General features: G+C 42.8%; 1 protein-coding gene across 2 annotated transcripts in view; it reads right to left on the reverse strand.

Moving 5' to 3' along the window:
* LOC134342665 (serine/threonine-protein kinase 3/4) overlaps positions 1-19,474 on the reverse strand; it is a 226,417-nt gene that overhangs the window by 135,924 nt on the left and 71,019 nt on the right. For both annotated transcript variants that reach the window (XM_063041055.1, XM_063041056.1), the window contains exons 8-9: positions 17,169-17,297; positions 8,599-8,788 (exon numbers count right to left, since the gene is read on the reverse strand). In XM_063041055.1, coding sequence (XP_062897125.1) covers positions 8,599-8,788; positions 17,169-17,297 — 319 coding nt within the window. The remainder of the gene's footprint in view (positions 1-8,598; positions 8,789-17,168; positions 17,298-19,474) is intronic.

The raw sequence follows: 19,474 nt of genomic DNA on the forward strand, positions 1-19,474 counted from the left end.
TGCAAATAAAAAAATTACCGAAGATGAGCTGTAAAGATGTTTTGTGGTCAGCTGGGTGGGCGCTATGGTCAGCATGGGCTGTTTCGGCAGAAGAACCTGTGTACCTGCGCTGTATTAGTGGGCAGGATCTGGATGAACTGTACACAATACGGCTGGGAAGGCCAGTGAGGAAATGTACTGGGGAAGTTGGATGCAAGGCATGTGAAGGTCATCACTCTGGACAAATAAGCAACAAATGAAACAGGTGATAATGAAGAGAGGGAAACGGAGAAGCATTGACATATAACAGGTTTGAAAGTCAGCATCAAGAGGTAAATAAAATTAATTATACAGTATGTGCAGGCTTCCCCGACAACTCGGATTGTGTTGGTTGTTGAAGCAAACAACACATCTAGCAGTATATTTCAATGTACCATATTTAAGCTGATCGTTGAAATCTTTTAAACTTAGCAATGACATCTGCTGCCATCTTGTGGTCTAAAAAGGCTTCTTGACCATCAGAGCACAATTCACATGAAAAGACAAAGTAATTAGCTTAACTTAAAACTAAGGTAAGAAAACCAGAGGAGGAAGTTATTTAAAGTTGTTTGCTTAGTTCCGAAGTAAGAGTATTACTGAAAAAGATTCTGGATCCATCTTCCTGATCTCACACCAGTATTTTTTCCTATCTGGGATCATCACATTTAGTTCCTCTGATCCTGTTTCCTGAAAGCACCTACCACCAGGCAAAAGGACAACTTCTATACCAATGCTTTAAGACTATGGAGCAGTTCTCTACTATGACACGATGGACTCTTGACCTCCTTATGACCTTACACCTTATTACCTGCACTGCACTTTCTCTGTCGCAATGCTTTATTCTGAATGTTTCACCTTATTATCTGTATGAACAGTATGCAAAACAAAATTTTCCACTACACCTTGGTACAGGTGACAATATTAAACTATTTTACCCATTGTTATCACCCATTTTCTCTGATTTTATTTTTTGCTTGCAAATCTGAAGACACACAGCCAACGTTTTAGGAGTAGCTTCTTCCACTCCGCCATCAGATTTCTGAACCCATGAACACTATTTCACCAGTTTTGCTCTATTCTGCACTACCCATTTAATTATTTATATACATATTTCTTATTGTAATACAGTAGATTCTTTATTGCACTGTCCTGCTGTCACAAAACAAATTTCACAACATATGTCAGTGATAATAAACCTGATTGATTCTCTTAACTTTTCCTAGTTCCAGTGAAGTCAGTACTCTTTTTTTCTCTCTATATTCCTTTGCCTACTCTGTGCTCTGAGTGTTATTTATTTATTTATTTATTTATTTATTGAGACCGCACAGAATCCTTCTGGCCTTTCGAGCAGCACTGCCCAGTGAATCCCGATTTAACCCTAACCTAATCATGGGACAGTGTGGGCATGTGGTCGAGTGGTTAAGGCATTCGACTAGCGATCTGAAGGTCCTGAGTTCGAGCCCCAGCCGAGGGAACGTGTTGTGTCCTTGAGCAAGGCACTTAATCACACAGTGCTCTGTGACGACACTGGTGCCAAGCTGTATTGGCCCTTGCCCTTCCCTTGAACAACATCGGTGTCGTGGAGAGGGGAGACTTGCAGCATGGGCAACTGCCAGTCTTCCATACAACCTTGCCCAGGCCTGCGCCCTGGAGAGTGAAGATTCATGGTCTCGCAAGACTAACGGATGCCTTTATAATCATGGGACAGTTTACAGTAATCGGATGCATCACTGATATGGAGGCTCCAAGGCACAGGATTAAAAGAGGCTCAGAGGGTTGTAGACTCAGGTAGCTCCATCATGAGCAAAACCATCTCAACCATCTAGGACATCTTCAAAAGGCATTGTCTCAAGAAGGAAGCATCCATTAAAGAACCTCATCAGCGGGACGTACCCTCTTCTCATTACTACCATCAGGGAGTAGGTATGTGGTGGCATCTGTTAGTCTCACAAGACCATGGATCTGCGCCTGGAAAGTCTAGCTTCACTCTGTGTTAGAGCAGCGTCTGTTGTGGCTGTTGTCTCAAGAAGGTAGCATCCATTAAAGAACCTCATCAGCGGGACGTACCCTCTTCTCATTACTACCATCAGGGAGTAGGTACAGGAACCTGATAATCCACACAATATTTTATGAACAGCTTCTTTCCCTCAGCCATCAGATTCCTGAATGCTCAATAAACCTATAAACACTATCTCACTGTCCCTCTTTTGCACTATTTATTGTAACTTTGTCACTTTTTTATGTCTTGCGCTGTACTGATGATACAGAACAAATTTCACAAAATATCCACGAGAATGGTTCTTCATTAGTCAGGGTGTCAAAGGTTACGACGAGAAGGCAGGGGAATGAGGTTGAGAGGGATTATAAATCGGCCATGATGGAATGGCGCCGCAGACTCGATAGGCTGAATGGCCTAATTCTGCTCCTATGCCTTATGGTCTTATAACCTGAAATGTTGACTGTTTATCCCTTTCCATAGATGCTGCCTCACCTGCTGAGCTCCTCCAGTACTTTGTGCACCTTGGTCTTACAATGAACATCTCTGATGTTGTGCTGACCTTTTAACCCACAATCTTAACAAAACTTTCTCCCACCAACCTTGCTGTCGCCTTGCGATAAGCAGCAGCACCAGACTGCTGCCATCAATCATTATTATGTGGCATGAGTCACTACATTTATATTCTGTGGGGATAGGAAAATATTAAATATCATTCAGTTAACTTAAAATTCAATTGATAGTTACTCCCATAAAGTGCCTTGAGAGATTTTATTTGATTAAAAAGTTTTATTAATTTTGTTCCCAGTTCATTTTCATATTAAAGAAATATGAAAGCAAGATCAAACTTCACCTACAAAAGTTCTAACTTCCAACATAAAATAGACATTTAACAAGGTGAAATACAGCCTATTAGATGAACACTACTTTAGAGACTCATTAAATATTTATCTGATAACAAAAGAACACAAATAATCCTCTATAGATCTGTCTGCACTAATATCAGATAAATATATCAGGTAGAGTGCACAGCCAGTGCCTTTTTCCCCAGGGAGGCATTGGCTAATATGCAAGGACATCATTTTAAGGTGATTGGTGGCAAGTATGGGGGGTGGCAGAGGCAGATAAATTGGGAACATTAAAGAAACTCTTTGTTTTATTAATAAACACAAGAAAGTCTGCAGATGTTGGAAATCCAAAGCAACACACACAAAATGATGGAGGAACTCAGCAGGTCATGCAACATCTATGGAGATAGTTGACATTTCAGGCCAAGACCCTTCTTCAGGACTCCTGAAGATTTATTTATTTACTGAATAGGAATAGGCCCTTCTGGCCCTTTGAGCCACGTTTGACCCAATTTAATCCTTGCCTAATCACAGGACAATTTACAATGATCAACTAACCTACCAACCCTCGGTATGTCTTTGGACGGTGTGAGGAAACCGGAGCACCCGAAGGAGACCCACAGGGTCATGGGGAGAACATGCAAACTCCTTACAGACAATGGCAGGAATTGAACCCAGGTCACCTGCACTGTAAAGCGTTGTGCTAAGGACTAGACTACCATGCCATACTAACAGATAAGATAGGCACATGGATGATAGAAAAATGGAGGGCTATGTCAGAAGGAAGGGTTAGATTGGTCTTGGAGTATGTTAAAAGGTCAGTATGACTTTGTGGGCCAAAGGGCCTGTGCTGTACTGTTATGCTCTATGGTGCTGAGATATATCCTAGGATGCGCTGGGACACATCATCAGTGATGTAACCTAGGGTCATCGGGTGTTTCAACATCAGACACCCTCGCCAAAGCAACCCAGCCAGGGTTGATCAGGCCCCGGCTTCTGTCCCAGCAGCAGTGGTCCATGGGTCACGCCTCTTCATCCATAACCTCTGTGATGGCCCCGATAGCTCTTTTCTTTGCAGCCGAGAGGAGACTAGGTTTGGCACAGCGAGCACCCAGCAACACCTCTACACCCCATATCTATGGGGCTTTCACTGTGCCCTCCATCCCTGCTCTACCAGCTCCTGGTACTTGGCTTTCTTATGCTCAAACCCCTCGTCAATCCAGTCTTCCCGAGCAACTGTCAGTTCTACCCTGACCACCTGCTTCAAAGTTTCTGACAAAAATGACAATTTAAGGCCCCAGTGAAGATGAGACGCAATGAAATCAGAGAACTTTAATTGTTTGCCAAGGTCAACTTTCAGTAGCCAGCAATGTCCCCTCTAAGGCATGTGCAAGTGTAAGCACACACATCTTTTAATACTAGCCCACAAAGGAACTTAAACTGCACACAAAAGGCTGTCACCCTCTACCTCGTTGTTAAGTATATTACACAATCACATTTCCCTTTATGGTTTCTAATGCGGACGGTGTTGACAACGTGGAGTTTGCGATGATTTGTCCGCAGATTTTTGAAATGGCTTATTTACACTGTTTTTATTGAAGAAATTATTGATTCACTATGTCAAATTCTAAAGGCATGAAACGCAGAAGAACTGCTAGTTCATTTAAAGCAGAATGTCTTAATGAAACAGTAGAAACTGCTACACTGAAAGCTCATGAGGTCAGGAATGTGCAGCTGCAAGAAATATTGACGTACAATACAGAAACTAGTGTTATCTGCGTGTATTGTCGCGATGCAAAGTTGCTGGAGAATTTGCAAATGAAGTGATATTTGAAAAGTTTAAAAAGTGTTATTTAGCAAGTAAATCACATATAGATATGTGCAAAAGCTCCAGTGAAAAAATCCTTCATTTCCCTCTACAGCCCTGCTGAGTATGTTTGGTGAGAGTGTAGATGAACGAGAGTGAAAATGATCAAACCCACAGGAGATCAAAATTCTTGCTGTCAGTGTTTTGTTAGCTGTTAAAATGAATGTCTCTTATATATAAAATTCAGTGCATACATGTTGTTGTCAAAGGGGCAAAAATTGCACAGCAGAAGATTTCTGCGCTCACTGGTTGTTACAAATTGGAGGGAACATCGGTTGCCAAACATACACCGTGGAATTTCATTAGTCTTAGATTAGGATGACAAAATGATTGGCCACACCAAACCACATTTCATACATTAACTCATTCTCATAAGCCAGAATCTAAAGGCAATATTTTCTGTTCTGAGCCAAAGAGATCCCATCATGTTTATATTTATATATAAAAAAATTACTACAGCACTGAAAGAGTGCTGCATTGTCAGAGGCGCTGGTAAATACGAAAACTACTTCTCATCTGCTTTTTTGGATGGGTGTCTACAATTTCATGGCACAAGAACAGAAAGAAACCAGAGCACTAGCCCCAGAACTCTGCTAAGTATAATTTAGTTAATGTGACCTAAACAAAGCAAACAGTCATCGTAAGAACTTTTCTGCTGTATTGCCTACAAAGCATCTTTTCTTCAGAGATTTGACTGCAAAGTGCTCTGGGATGCCCAGAGGCTGCAAAAGGCATTAGGAATGAATTCTTTTTCTCATCTTGAAAGCACAGCACTCTAGATGACCAGGTCCAAAGTTTGGCATTGCTCAAGTACTGTGCAAATTGTGTCAAGGCTACAAGTTGCCAGAAAAGGGCCACTGATAACATGAAGGATCCCACCACCCTGCTCATGGACTGTTTGTCTTATCCCATCAGGGAGGAGGCTACACAGCATCCACACCAGGACCACCAGACTCAAAAACAGTCGTTTCCCAAACAGTAAGGCTGATCAACACCTCCAGCCACTAACCCACCCCTTTACACACCACGTCGACAGTACCTTTTCCTATAGGTGCTGCCTGGCCTGCTGCGTTCACCAGCAACTTTTGTGTGTTTATTGACTTTTCACACCTGTTTTGTGAATGGCAATTGATCTTTCAAGTAAGGAATTCTTGAGGAGGGCGAGGTGAGAGGGCAAAGTTGAGAGGCAGGTGCGGAAGGGGGAGCTTGGTTGCATGGTGTCAAGAGAACAATCTCTCAATGTCAGCAAGACAAAAGAGCTGATCACTGAAACAGGGAGGAGTATACTCCAACCTCCCACCACCACCCTGTCTTTATCAATGGTGCTGAGAGGGAGATGGCTGAAAACTTCAAGCCCCAGGTGTATATATCACCAGAAAGTTGACCTAATGCAGCCATGTAGACACTGTGGCAAAGAAAGCTGCTCAGAAGGTTAAGGAAATTTATCAGGTCTTCAACGACCCTTGGCAAATTTTTCAGATGCACTATAGATAGCATTCTATCCTAATGCATCACAGCTTGGTAGGGCACAAGTAATTACAGAGTTGTGAACGCAGCCTTCTCTTCAGGGATGCTGTCTACACTTCTCGGTACCTCAGGAAAGAGGAAAGCATAATAAAGGAGTTCTCCCACCCCACACATTCTCTCTTCTCCCCCCTCCCAACAGGCAGGAGAAATAAAAGCTGGAGAACATATCGTTGTCGTGGCTATCCCTCGAGGTCAAGGATGATGGTCTTCGTTCTGTTGATCTATTTATGGGCTCTCAAGTGGCTTATGAGTCCAATCTGAAGGACAGCTTCGAATCCCACTTTTAAATGAACATCTTGTACAATAAAGGTGAACTCGATTTATGATTTTAGCCCATTGCGGCCCTTGTGTATTACTGTTGGCCTGCACTGCACTTCCTCTAACACTAACTCAATCACCTATATTCCATTATTATTCTGTTTCCTTTTGTATCTCCTTGTACCTCTATCAATGTGTAGTGGAGAGTATACTGACTGGCTGCATCACAGCCTGCTATAGAAACACCAACGCCCTTCAACAGAAAACCCTACAGAAAGTAGTGGATATGGCCCAGTCGTTCATCACGAGTAAAACCCTCCCCACCACTGAGCACATATGCATGAAACACTATCGCAGGAAAGCTGCATCCATCATCTGGGACCCCCACCATCCCAGCTCATCCTCCCTTCTTGCTGCTGCCATCAGGAAGGAGGTACAGGAGCCTCAGGACTCACACACCAGGTTCAGGCACAGTTATCACCCCTCATCCATCAGGCTCTTGAAGCAAAGGGGATAACTTCACTCAACTTCACTTACCCCATCAGTGAAATCTTCCCACAACCTATGGACTCACTTTCAAGGACACTTCATCTCATGTTCTCAATATTTATTGCTAATTATCATTTCCTCTTTTTTGTACTTGCACAGTGTGTTATCTTCTGTACTCTGGTTGAACGCCCCAGTTGGTCAGTCATTGATTCTGTTATAGTTATTATTCCATAGATTTATTCAGTATGCCCACAATAAATGAATCTCAGGGTTGGACATGGTGACATATATGCACTTTGATAATAAAATTTACTTTGAACTTTGATGTACTTATGTATGGAATGTTCTGTCTGGATGGCAGGCCTTGAGTTGTATCCTGCTAACATGTGACAATAAGTCCATGTTCACCTGAGGAAGTTAACTGCATCAAGGCATTAAAGGAACCCTGGCTGCACTTGAGAGCACAGAGCCACAACAATACTTTTGAAGGAGAGCGGAGCCAAGCCCTTTGAAGCTCACTGTCCTAAAATTCTACACGTCGATTGAGGTTTCGTGATCAAGTTTCCAAAGAGGAAGCTGGAATTCAAGTTCAGTCACCATGCCATAACTGATACCGTTTCATGATAGTGGAATACAATTAAAAAAAATTTATGGTCCACAAGTAGTTGGACAAGATATGGTGAGGCCACTTTTGAACTACTGTAAACAACAGGAATTCTGCAGATGCTGGAAATTCAAGCAACACAACTACTGTATTCAGTTTTGGTCACTCTGAGATTGGGAAAGATGCCATTAAGCTAGAAAGAGTCCAGAAAAGATTTATGAGGACGTTGCTAGGACTCAAGATTCTGAATTACGGAGAGAAATTGAAACTTTTTTTTTCCCATAGGCCATAAGAGAATAAGGGCTGATCTTACATAGGTATACAAAATGATGAATTTGCAGTGGTGTTTTTCCAGGGTTGTGGGGTCTAAAACCAGAGGCGAGTAGGGATGGATTTAGAAGGGATATGAGGGGCAATATTTTCCACTTTAGAGAGTGGTCAGTTTTTGGAATGAGCTGCCAGAGGAAATTGTTGAGGCGAGCGTACTGACAACAGTTAAAAGGTTCTTTGACAGCTATATGGATATGTAAGGTTTAGAGGAATATGGACCAAACACAGGAAAACTAGCTGAGATCGGCATCTTGGTTGTCATGGTCCAGTTCAGCAAAGGACTTGTTTCCATGCTTTGAATTTTATTTATTTGGAGATACAGCGTGGTAACAGGACCTGATGGCCCAATGGGTTCATGCCATCTGGTTACACCCATGTGGCCAACTAACCTACTAACCTGTCCGTCTTTGGAACGTGGGAGGAAACAGGAGCGCCCAGAGTATAGCTACGTGATTACAGGGAGAACATTCAAACCATTTACAGACAGTAGCGGCAAGTGTTACACTAACCATTATGGTAGCATGCCACTACCCAGGCATGCTGTATTTTGCTTTGCCTCTAAAAGAGCATGCAAGTGTTCTGGCGATGCAGAAGATTCATAAGGTTTTAAATTAGCAGCATTCAGACTATAAACCCAATTAGAAACAGTTTGCTGTCTTACGTTTCATCGTTCCGTCCACTTCACTGTCTTCACTGTTGATCACCATGGTCCCCATCTGAGAGTCTAGAGTAGCACTCTCGTGCTCGATCATTGTCCGCGCACCGTCACTCATCGTGCTGGCAGCCCTCATGGTCCCTGTGTCGTCAGCACTTGCTCTCACCATGGTGCCCGAATCACTGTCTTCCTCTTCCTGCAAAAATTATTCAACGACAATTAAACAGTGGAAGGACAGCAACCTTCTGACCTTCGAATTCAATCATAATTTCCCTCCCCGTTGTTTGTCACCTTCACTGGGAGCACTGCAGATGAAGGGCCAGAACCATCGTGGAGGATCCCTACCACCCATCCCACATTCTCTTAGACTCAGTACCGTCAGGAAGGAATCAGAATCAGCTTTAATATCACCAGCGTAGGTCATGAAATTTGTTGTTATGTGGCAGCCGTACATTGCAATACATAATTTAAAAAATTTTTAAATCTAAATTAAAGTGCATGTGTGTGATGTAGTGTTTATGAAAAAAAAGTCATGTAGTGTTTATTGGTTCAACGTCCATTCAGAAAAATGGCAGAGGGGAAGAAGCTATTTCTGAATCATGAAGTGTGCCTTCAGGCTCCTGTAGCTCCTCCCTGATGGCAGCAAAGAGAAGAGGGTATGCCCTGGGTGACAGGGGTCCTTAATGGCAAATGCCGCATCAGGACCAGGACTGCCAGACTGGGTAACAGCTTCTTCCCTCAGGCTGCGAGACTAATGAATACCCTGCCACCACCAACGTCTCATCACTGGGACAGCAAGCTGTTTACTGTTTACCTGTATTGCACCCTGTATGTGCATTCTGAATTATATATTATTAGCTTATTTGAGTGAATATTTTGTTTTTTACGTGCTGTATGTGCTAAATGTATTGTGGATGCAGTCTGTATGTACAGTCAGATAACAATATGTACAGTATGTATGTACAGTCAGATAACAATACCCTTGAACCTGGAGATTCCACAGATATTGGAAATCACAATGTGTGTGTGAGTAACACACACAACATGCTGGAGAAACTCAGCAGGTCAAGCTGTCCTGATGAAGGGTCTTGGCCTGAAACATCGGCCCTTTATTCCTTTCCATAGACGCTGCCCGACCTGCTGAGTTCCTCCAGTATTTTGTGTGTGCTACTACAAACTGTTGAACAGACGGGCTCCTGGCAATGAGAAACAAATTTGAAGTTTCCCACTGGGTCACAGAGGTGGTACAATACAAATGAAGTTCCATTCCCATCAAAATCTTCATATATAGAGTGTACAGGCAGAGCAACGCGCCTGTAAGGCAAACCAATACACCACAGCAAGTTCCTAATACGTGTAAATATATATGGACCATAAAACTGATCCTTGATGTGAGGAGATGCAGAAAGTCTGAGTAGATAGCTTTACAGAAGATATTGTTAACGGAAGATTTAATAGGTGCTCAAATCTTGAAGGTGGATAAACTGTTCTTCCTGGCAGGAGTTTGGTAGCCAGAGGGTGCAGAGCAGCGGTAAATAACTCAGAATGAGAGGAACTGTTTTAACAGAGAGTTGCTCTGATCCAGAACACAATGACTGAAAAGGCAGAGGGAGCATATTAAATGAAATTTCAAAAGGGAATTAAACAAGCAATTTAAAGAAAAAGGAGAAGAGGCTGGCAATCCATTTTATGCATACACTTTTTTTCAAAGAATCAGCATGGGGTCAATGGTTGAAGGGTTTCTCACTGAGCAGTAACGTTCAAAGCCAATGTGCCTTTTATCATGTAATAGTTAATACCAATCCTCCAAGAGGACCACAACCCTGTCATAGAATTTGCAGGCTTGTGTGCCTCAATGACCCAGGGCACTATGTTGGCTGGAGTCGGGCCTCGTGCTTTGGCTCTTGGTAGGGTCACTCAGGCCAAAGAGGTCAAAGGTTAGAGGCCAAACTAAGAGTGGACCACCATTTCTCCAGGTTCTGGGGTTCAGCTCAGGGCTAACAACCCTGACTGGTCAAAATAAATGATTATTACGGAAACAGCAATGAAGAATCCTTCTAAATAGATAGAAATGGCCGACATTTATTGCTGCCCTAAATGCCAGTGGTGTAACAGGCAGTAAGCAGTGAATATTGTTGTTAATAGCATAAAACAGTAACAGGGATGAGGACATTATGCAGTGTCAAAGTACATAAATAACATCCACATTTGAAAAATAATACAGTAAATACACTGAATCAGTTCAGACAATGCCTCCAGATGATATTTCACTGGATGTTTTGATGTAGCTAATCTTATTCCATAATCTCATTTTACCCTCTTGAACCAGTCTGCCCAGTCTCCTCTGATCTCTCTCATTTACAAGGTGTTCTCATTCACAGAACTGGTGCTCACTGGATACTTTTTTTCCACACCATTCTCTGTAAACTCTGGAGTTGAGGTTCCTAACTGGGGCCCACGGATCCCTTGCATTGGTCGATGGCATGAAGAAGGTTCAGAGCCTCTGTTCTAGAGACTGTTGTGCATGAAAATCCCAGGAGATCAGCAGTTTCTGAGATACTCAAACCACCACATCTGGCACCAACAATCATTCCATGGTCAAAGTCACTTAAATCACATTCCTACACTATTCTGATGTTTGGACTGAACCTGTTGACCATATCTGCATTTTTTAATGCAATGAACTGCTGCCACATGATTCGCTGATTAGCTCCCTTCCCGCCATTACAGACATTTACACCACACGCTGCATCCGTAAAGCAAACAGCATTATGAAGGACTCCACGCACCCCTCATACAAACTCTTCTCCCTCCTGCCATCTGGCAAAAGGCACCGAAGCATTCGGGCTCTCACGACCAGACTATGTAACAGTTTCTTCCCCCAAGCCTTCAGGCTCCTCAATACCCAGAGCCTGGACTGACATCAACCTACTGCCCTCTACTGTGCCTATTGTCTTGTTTATTATTTATTGTAATGCCTGCACTGTTTTGTGCACTTTATGCAGTCCTGGGTAGGTCTGTAGTCTAGTGTAGTTTTGTGTTGTTTTACGTAGTTCAGCGTAGTTTTTGTATTGTTCATGTAGCACCATGATCCTGAAAAACATTGTCTCGTTTTTACTGTGTACTGTATCAGCAGTTATGGTCCAAATGACAATAAAAAGTGACTTGACTTGATTTGCATTAAGAGGTGTACAGGTGTACCTAATGAAATGGCCACTGAGTGTATACTATAAGCTACAATAAATTGTGAAAAAAGTTAGGTATTGTTCGTGGGTTCATTGTCTGCTCAGAAATTTGCCAGCAGAGGGGAAGAAGTTGTTCGTAAAATGTGAGTGTCTTCTAACAAATAAATATAATTTTGGATGATGGAGAGAAAGCAAATTGCTGGAGAAACTCGGCGGGTCAAGCAGCGTCTGTGGAAGTGAAGGGCTGGTTGATATTTCAGGCCAAGACCTGAATCAGGATGATGGGGTAAATATAGTAAGCCTGAGGCAGAGTAGATTGGGGATTTTATTTACTGTCTATAACCAGTAAGGGAGTACTGAACGTTAAGCTTGATTGTGCGAGTGCATGAAAACACGCAAATTGTTTGCGCCGAGCTGGCACACACATGCACGCAAGTGCACACACATAAAAACACACCATATGCATGTGAGCAGTACACAAATCTACGCATAATAAAGTCATCACTTGTGTGAACATGAGTAAAAACATGCCGCATACGCATCTGAGAGTGCATGCACACGCATCACACACACACGTAGCCAAAGCAAACCAGACAACTACACCCAAAACGGACAGTTGAATAGCTGCGTACAGCTCTGTAACAGTTCCTCCACTGTAAAAAGAAATGAACTTTAGAAATGTTCCATGTTTTGATTAGAAATCACCAGAAAAATTCAAAGATTTAAGCCGTTTCCTGTCTTCAAAAAAAGAAACAAGCATGCAATTTTTCTATTAAAAACAAAGCTCTTTGCAAAACCTCAAAAAGGACACTTCAAGCACACACACACCTCACCTCCATCTTATGTCTATTTCTATTCAGTAACACAAATTTTCTATACATTGGTTTCTAAATGGAAAAAAAGGATTACAAACCCAATAAGAAGCTGCAAACCAGAAGAGTCAAAAGTGACAGATGCTCAAGAGAAACAATCTGGGTAATCTAAAGGTTTGGTAGGACCATATCAGGTGAATGGCTTCAGTTCTGAGAACACATAGCACCATGTTAGCGCATGATGCCTTTGGGAGGGATACAGCACACAACCAGCAGAACAACGCCAGACACTGAAGAATTAAAGTGAGAACAGTTTGCACAGAGGGTCTGCATTACCTTGAATAGAGCAGAGTTAAAGGCGATCTAATTCAATAGCTTAACGGATATGAACTATTTCCTCTAGTGGAGGTACAGGTATAACCCTGGATGTTCTTTCCTCCCTCCCTTCCCAACTACAGAAGGACCAAGATCAGTTTCTATCCTGCTGTTTTAAGACTATTAAATGGTTCACTAGTACGATAATGGACTCAACCTCATAATCTACCTCATTATGACTTTGCACCTATTGTCTGCCTGCACCGCACTCTCTGAAACTGTATCACTTTATTCTGCAGTTACTGTTTTCCTCCCAACTCGTGTAACCCCTCCTAAACCTGGTACTCAAAGTTATCATTTAGTTTCTAATCTCCAGCATTTTTTATTTCTGGAGAAACACACACAAAACGCTGGAGGAACTCAGCAGGTCAGGCAGCATCCAGGGAGGGGAATAAACAATCGACATTTCAGGTCACGATGAGTTCTGATGAAGGCTCTTGGCCCGATATGTCAAGTGCTCATTCCTCTCCATAGATGCTGATTAACTTGCTGAGTTCCTCCAGCATCTTGCATGTGGCTCTGGATTTCCAAAATTTGCAGAAAGTCTTGTGTTTTATATTTCTGCTTCCCCAACCTCCATGAAGTATCAACATCTTAAATCCTCCTCTCCCTACAGCCCTCCAAATTTCCCAAGTCCAGGGCGCACTGGTGACAGTAGGTTGGCTAGTCCCTAGGAGTCACTTTGCTTTTCAGCAGAAGATTGCACTTCATTCTGGACCCAGGGTCAATATGACCGCGTTCGACTGGAACTACCACAGGGCATTCGAAGGACATTTGATGCCATGGCTTAAAAAAGTGGGGGAAGAAAAAGAAGGGGAAAAAAAGATCTGAGCCTCCTGATAACTAAACTAGGAGACCATTGCTACAAGTTCTGGATATCTTTTTGATCAGTCTCATTTACCAAGCCAAAACAAAGCAGTGCATATATACTTGCTCTTGTAATGACATTTATTTAGAAACATTTCTGTTGCTTGGCAGGTAACTACAGGTTGAGATAAAACTAAAAATTTACCGTCAGACTAAGTATTGTAAAATAGAAAAGTTTTATGATATCACAACTTTGAAGAAATAAGTGAGTTTTTCATCGAATCCTGTCCTGAATTTTCCCTCAAATCAGTAACACTAAAACAAGTTATATGATTATTTTGTATTTAGAGATACAGCAATAGAACAGGCCCTTCTGGCCCAACGAGCCACACTGCCCACCAACCCAGCAATCTAACCCCAGCCTAATCACAAGACAATTAACAATGACCAATTAACCTACCAACCGGACTGTGGGGGGAAACCAGAGCACCCAGAGGGAACCCATGCAGTCACAGGGAGAATGCACAAGCTTCTTACAGATAGAACCACAGCTTTAATAGCATTACGCTAACCACTACACTACCATGCTGCCCCCAGGCGTATTACATGATAATGGAGCTATCACTGACTGTAAAGTATTTTGAGACATCCTGCTGTCATAAAAGATGAAATTCTATTTCCCACTCTCTTTGCCTCCCCAAGAAAATTCCTTATAGTTGAAATAAATGGCTATGATCTTAACATACTGAGATTCATAATAAAAAGTCTTCGACAAAACTGGAAAATCATCAACAGATTGAGAATGGGAAGATTGAGTATAGGCAGATTCAGTTACCCATATCGAACTGAAACAGAGCCAGCGGTAGATGATTGTAAGTTTCACAGTACGTCAGCGATAATTATGTTGGAACAGGAAGAGGGCATTCAGCTCCCAGACTGTTTGCCAAATTAAATTGTAGTTACTCACTCTCCCCATGTAAATTGTGTAACAAGACTATAACCATTGTATGCTTTTAGAAGGTAGACAAAGAATATCAGATTAGTGAATTTGGAAGCAGACTCTCAGCCCTTGTCCTCACTGACTGTGTAGCCCAGCAGGCTAGTCCCATCTGCTACAACTGGCCCAAAGTCCTCTAAACCTCTCCCATCAATGTACCCGTCCAAGTGACTTTAAAAATGTTAACCTGTTAATTTAAAATGTCTCAACTACTATTTTTGGCAGCTCATTCCAAATACACACCATCCTTTGCATAAAGAAGTAACTCCTGATGTCCCTCTTAAATCTCTTGCCTCTGACTTTAAACCCATGCCCTCTTGGGAAAAGATGATGTGCTTTCACCTGTCCATGCCCCTCATGATTTTATCGATTTCCATCAAGTCATCTTTCTACGTCCTGTTCCAGCAAATGAAGTCCTGGACTGAGTAACCCAGGTCCAGGCAAAATCTTGGTAATCTTTTCTGCACTCTTCCTAGTTTAAAAACATCTTCCCTATAACAGGGTGACGAAAACTAAACAATACGCCCAAGTACAGCCTCACCAACGTCCTATATATCTGCAACATAACTTCTGACTCCTATAAACACGCACAAAACGCTGGAGGAAAAAAGTACAGTCGACATTTCAGGCTGAAACCCTTTTGGAACTGGAGAAAAAAAGATGAGGAGTAGATTTTAAAGATGGAGGGAGAGAAGAGAGAAACACGAGGTGATAGGTGAAACCGGGAGGGGGAGGTTGAAGTAAAGAGCCAGGAAGTTGATTGGTGAAAGAAATACAGGGCTGGAGAAGAGGGATTTTGATAGGAGAGGACAGAAGGCAATGGAAGAAAGAAAAGGGGGGAGGAGCACCAGAGGGAGGCGACGGGCATGCAAGAAGATAAGGTGAGAGGGGGAAAAGGGGATGGGGAATGGTGAAGGAGAGGGGGTGGGCCATTACTGGAAGTTCGAGAAGTTGATGTTCATGCCATCAGGTTGGAGGCTACCCAGACGGAATGTTAAGATGCTGTTCCTCCAACCTGAGCGTGACCTCATTGCAACAGTGGAGGAGGCTACGGATTGACATATGGGAATAGGAAGTGGAATTAAAATAGGTGGCCACTGGTAGGTCCTGCTTCTTCTGGTGGACAGAGCGTAGGGACTCAGCAAAGTGGTCTCCCAAACTACGTCGGGTCTCACCAATATACAGCAGGCCACACCAGGAGCACCAGACACAGTAGATGACCCCAACAGACTCACAGACAAAGTGTCACCTCACCTGGAAAGACTGTTTGGGGCCCTGAATGGTAGTGAGGGAGGTGCTGTAGGGCAGGTATAGCACTTTTTCCACTTGCAAGAATAAGTGCCAGGAGGGAGATCAGTGGGGAGGGATGAATGGCCAAGTGAGTCGCGTAGGGAGCGATCCCTACAAAAAGCAGAAAGTGGGGAGCGGGGGGAGAGAAAGATGTGGTCGGTGGTGGGATCCTGTTGGAGAAGGTGGAAGTTCCGGAGAATTATGTGCTGGACATGGAAGTGGTGGGGTGGTAGGTGAGCTCCTCTATTTAGTGCCAGGATTGATGAAGCCCTATCTATCTGTGATACCACTTTCTGTCAACTATACAATTGCACTCCTAGCTCCCTCTGCTCCATAACACTCCCCAGGCCCTACCACTCACTGTACAAGTCCAGCACTAAGGTTTGATCTCCCAGAATTATCCGGATAGATAGGTTGAGCCAGCTCGGGCTTTTCTCTTTGGAGTGGACGAGGATGAGAAGTGAAGTGATAGACATGCAACAAGATGATAAGAGGCATAGACTGAGTGAACAGCCAGACTTTTATTCCAAGGTGGAAATGACTAATATAAGGAGCATAATTTAAGGTGATTGAAGGAAAAAGTAGGGGTGATATCAGGGTTTTTTTTAAAAAACGCAAAGAGTAGTGGGTGTATGGAACTCGCTGTCAGGGATGGTGGTTTAGTCAGATACTTAAGACATTTCAGAGACTCTTAGATAAGCACATGGATGATAGAAAACTGGAGGGCTATGTAGGAGGGAAGGGCTGGATTGAACTTAAGAATAGGTTAAAAGTTTGACAGAACATCATAGGCCGAAGGGCCTGTATTGTGCTGTAATATTCTGTTCCATGTAAATTGCAATACCTCACATTAATCCGTACGACAAAACTCCAACCCACCCAAATTCAAATTAAATCAGTAGCAATTAAAGGATTCACATCTACTTAGATTGTCTCTGTAATTGCTAATTGTGGGTGCAAACCCAACTAACTCAAGCCTCCAGAGTGACAGTCTGAAGTCCTGACACACAACCCAAGCCAGAGGCAAGTATGCTGCACAGAGTCAAAGTGGCCTCCAAGGGCTGCACTTGAACAAGAAAGACGAACCGAAACATGCAAGCAGAGACCCACCGAGTTCTCGTCATCATCCTGATCTATGTCTCGCTGCTGTGCCTCTTTGTGCTTCAGTTTAATTTCCATCATGTCGTTGATCAGGTCCCGCAAGATTGACACAGGTTTGGCACCTTTAATGAATGGATGCTGAAAAATGACAAGGAAAATGAAAAATTTTTAAAAGAAATACCTAAAAAAAAAAATCCATCAATCTGCTGTGTGATTGGTTGACACGGCTCAGGTAACAAAGCCCAAATTCATGTTTTTGTTCCACATTAGATCTCAATACAAAATCAGAATATTGTTGGAAAGCAAGCACTCTTCGATACTATCTACCCACAAACGTACAACCTTTCAAGTTTTTTTTTAAAGATTAGCTTTCTTTGTCACATATACATGAAAACATATTTTGTGACATCAACCAAAGAATATGCTGGGTGCAGCCTGCAAATATCACCACACTTCCAGTGCCCACAACTTACAAACGCTAACCCATGTTTATTTTGGGAAATGGGAGGAAGCCAGAGCACTTAGAGCAGGAGTTCCCAACCTAGGGTCCACAGACCTCTCGGTTAATGTTAGGGGTCCATGGCATAAAACAGGTTAGGAACCTCTGACTTAGAGGAATCCATGCAGTCGCGGAGAGAACGTACAAACTCCTTGCAGACACAGTGGGAATTGAACCCCAAATCACTGGTGCTGTAAAATGTTACACAAGCCACTACACTACCATACCATTAAATGGTACCCGAGTATCGTTTAGCTCATCTTCAATACCACTCGTGGCCTGGTGTCAACTTCTGTTTGCCAACATTCCCGAGAAGTGCCACAGAGTCGAGGTGGTGGGGCCTTGTCCCGAGGGGAAGGAACGACCAGCTGTTTAGCCAACTTATGCGCCGGGCCAGATTGGAAAAGTCAGGTACCGGCCGAATCGAGCGAGTGGGGCCCAGGTCCAAGAACAAGGAATGACCTGACATTTGGCTGATTTAAGCGCTGGACCAGATTCAAAAGGTCAGGGTGTCGGCCTGACGGTGAGGTACGGGCTAGGGTTCAGCTCGCTGTTCTGCAAGGTTTAATCATCTCGGTGCTGAACTGTGGCTGTGGCCTGCATCTAATGGGTTCCTGGATTGGCAGTGAACTCACTTTCGTGAACTTCGGTTCTGAATGTTATTGCTTACCTTTAATGTTTGCACAATTCGTTTTTTTTTCAGCACACTGGGTATTTGACACTTTTTTTAAAAAATGGGTACAATTGAGTTTCTTTGTTTTGTGGCTGCCTGTAAGGAGATGAATCTCAAGGTTGTATATAAAATATATACATTGATAATGGTAAAATATATACTTTGATAAGGCAAATTGAGGTGGATAAATGCCCAGGGTATTCTCTGGACCTTGTGGGAGACAAGTGCAGAAATCACAGGGGCCCTAGCAGAGATAATTAAATCATCCTTAGCGACAGGTGAGGTACCACAGGATTGGACGATAGCCAATGTGGCTCCGCTGTTTAAGGCTCTAAAAATAAACCAGGAAACTATAGGCTGATGAGCCTGACATCAGTAGTGGGTAAGTTATTGGACGGTATTCTAAGGGACCAGTTATGTGTATTTGGATAGACTTGGACTAATTAGGGATAGTCAGCGCGACCTCGTGTGTGATAGGTAGCAGATATATGTACATACATATGCTGAGTACAAGCATACATATATGTATGTACATAAATAAGTAGGGCAAAAAGAGAGCAAAATTAGTGAGATAATGTTCCTGGAACAATCAGAAATCTGATGACGGAGAACTGACCCATTTCAGCTCCCAGCGACAGGAGGTTTCGAATGTAAAGTGCTGTATCACTGCTTCCTCAGCCTTACCCCTCTGTCTCAATAATCTCTCCCAGAACTGAAAATCATTTCCCTTCATACGCAGCCCCCAGTCCTTGATTGGTAAATCATTCAGAGCATCAATTTTTGCAATGTGTTTCATTACTGGAGGGTGGAGCAATACTATTTGACCATTTCTGCTATTTCTTACTCCAATTAAGCAGTGCTCTTTCTTGAATTGTTCAGACACTCCATGTCCTGTATTGCTGCCTGACATTTCAATCCAAAATGACTACTAGACTTATGTAACTAAAGAACTGGTAAACCAACAACCTCCTCTTCTATCGATGTCCTGGGCCTAGCACATGGATGCAACATAAGGACGGCACGCCAACATCTTTACTTTCTTAAGAGGTTAAGCTTATCACTGAACACAGTAATAAATTTCTACAGGTATACAGTTAACTGGTTACTTTGTGATCTGGTAGAGCAATTTGAATGCACAGGAAA

This window comes from Mobula hypostoma, chromosome 2 (assembly GCF_963921235.1).
Source record: "Mobula hypostoma chromosome 2, sMobHyp1.1, whole genome shotgun sequence".
Lineage (NCBI taxonomy): Eukaryota > Metazoa > Chordata > Chondrichthyes > Myliobatiformes > Myliobatidae > Mobula > Mobula hypostoma.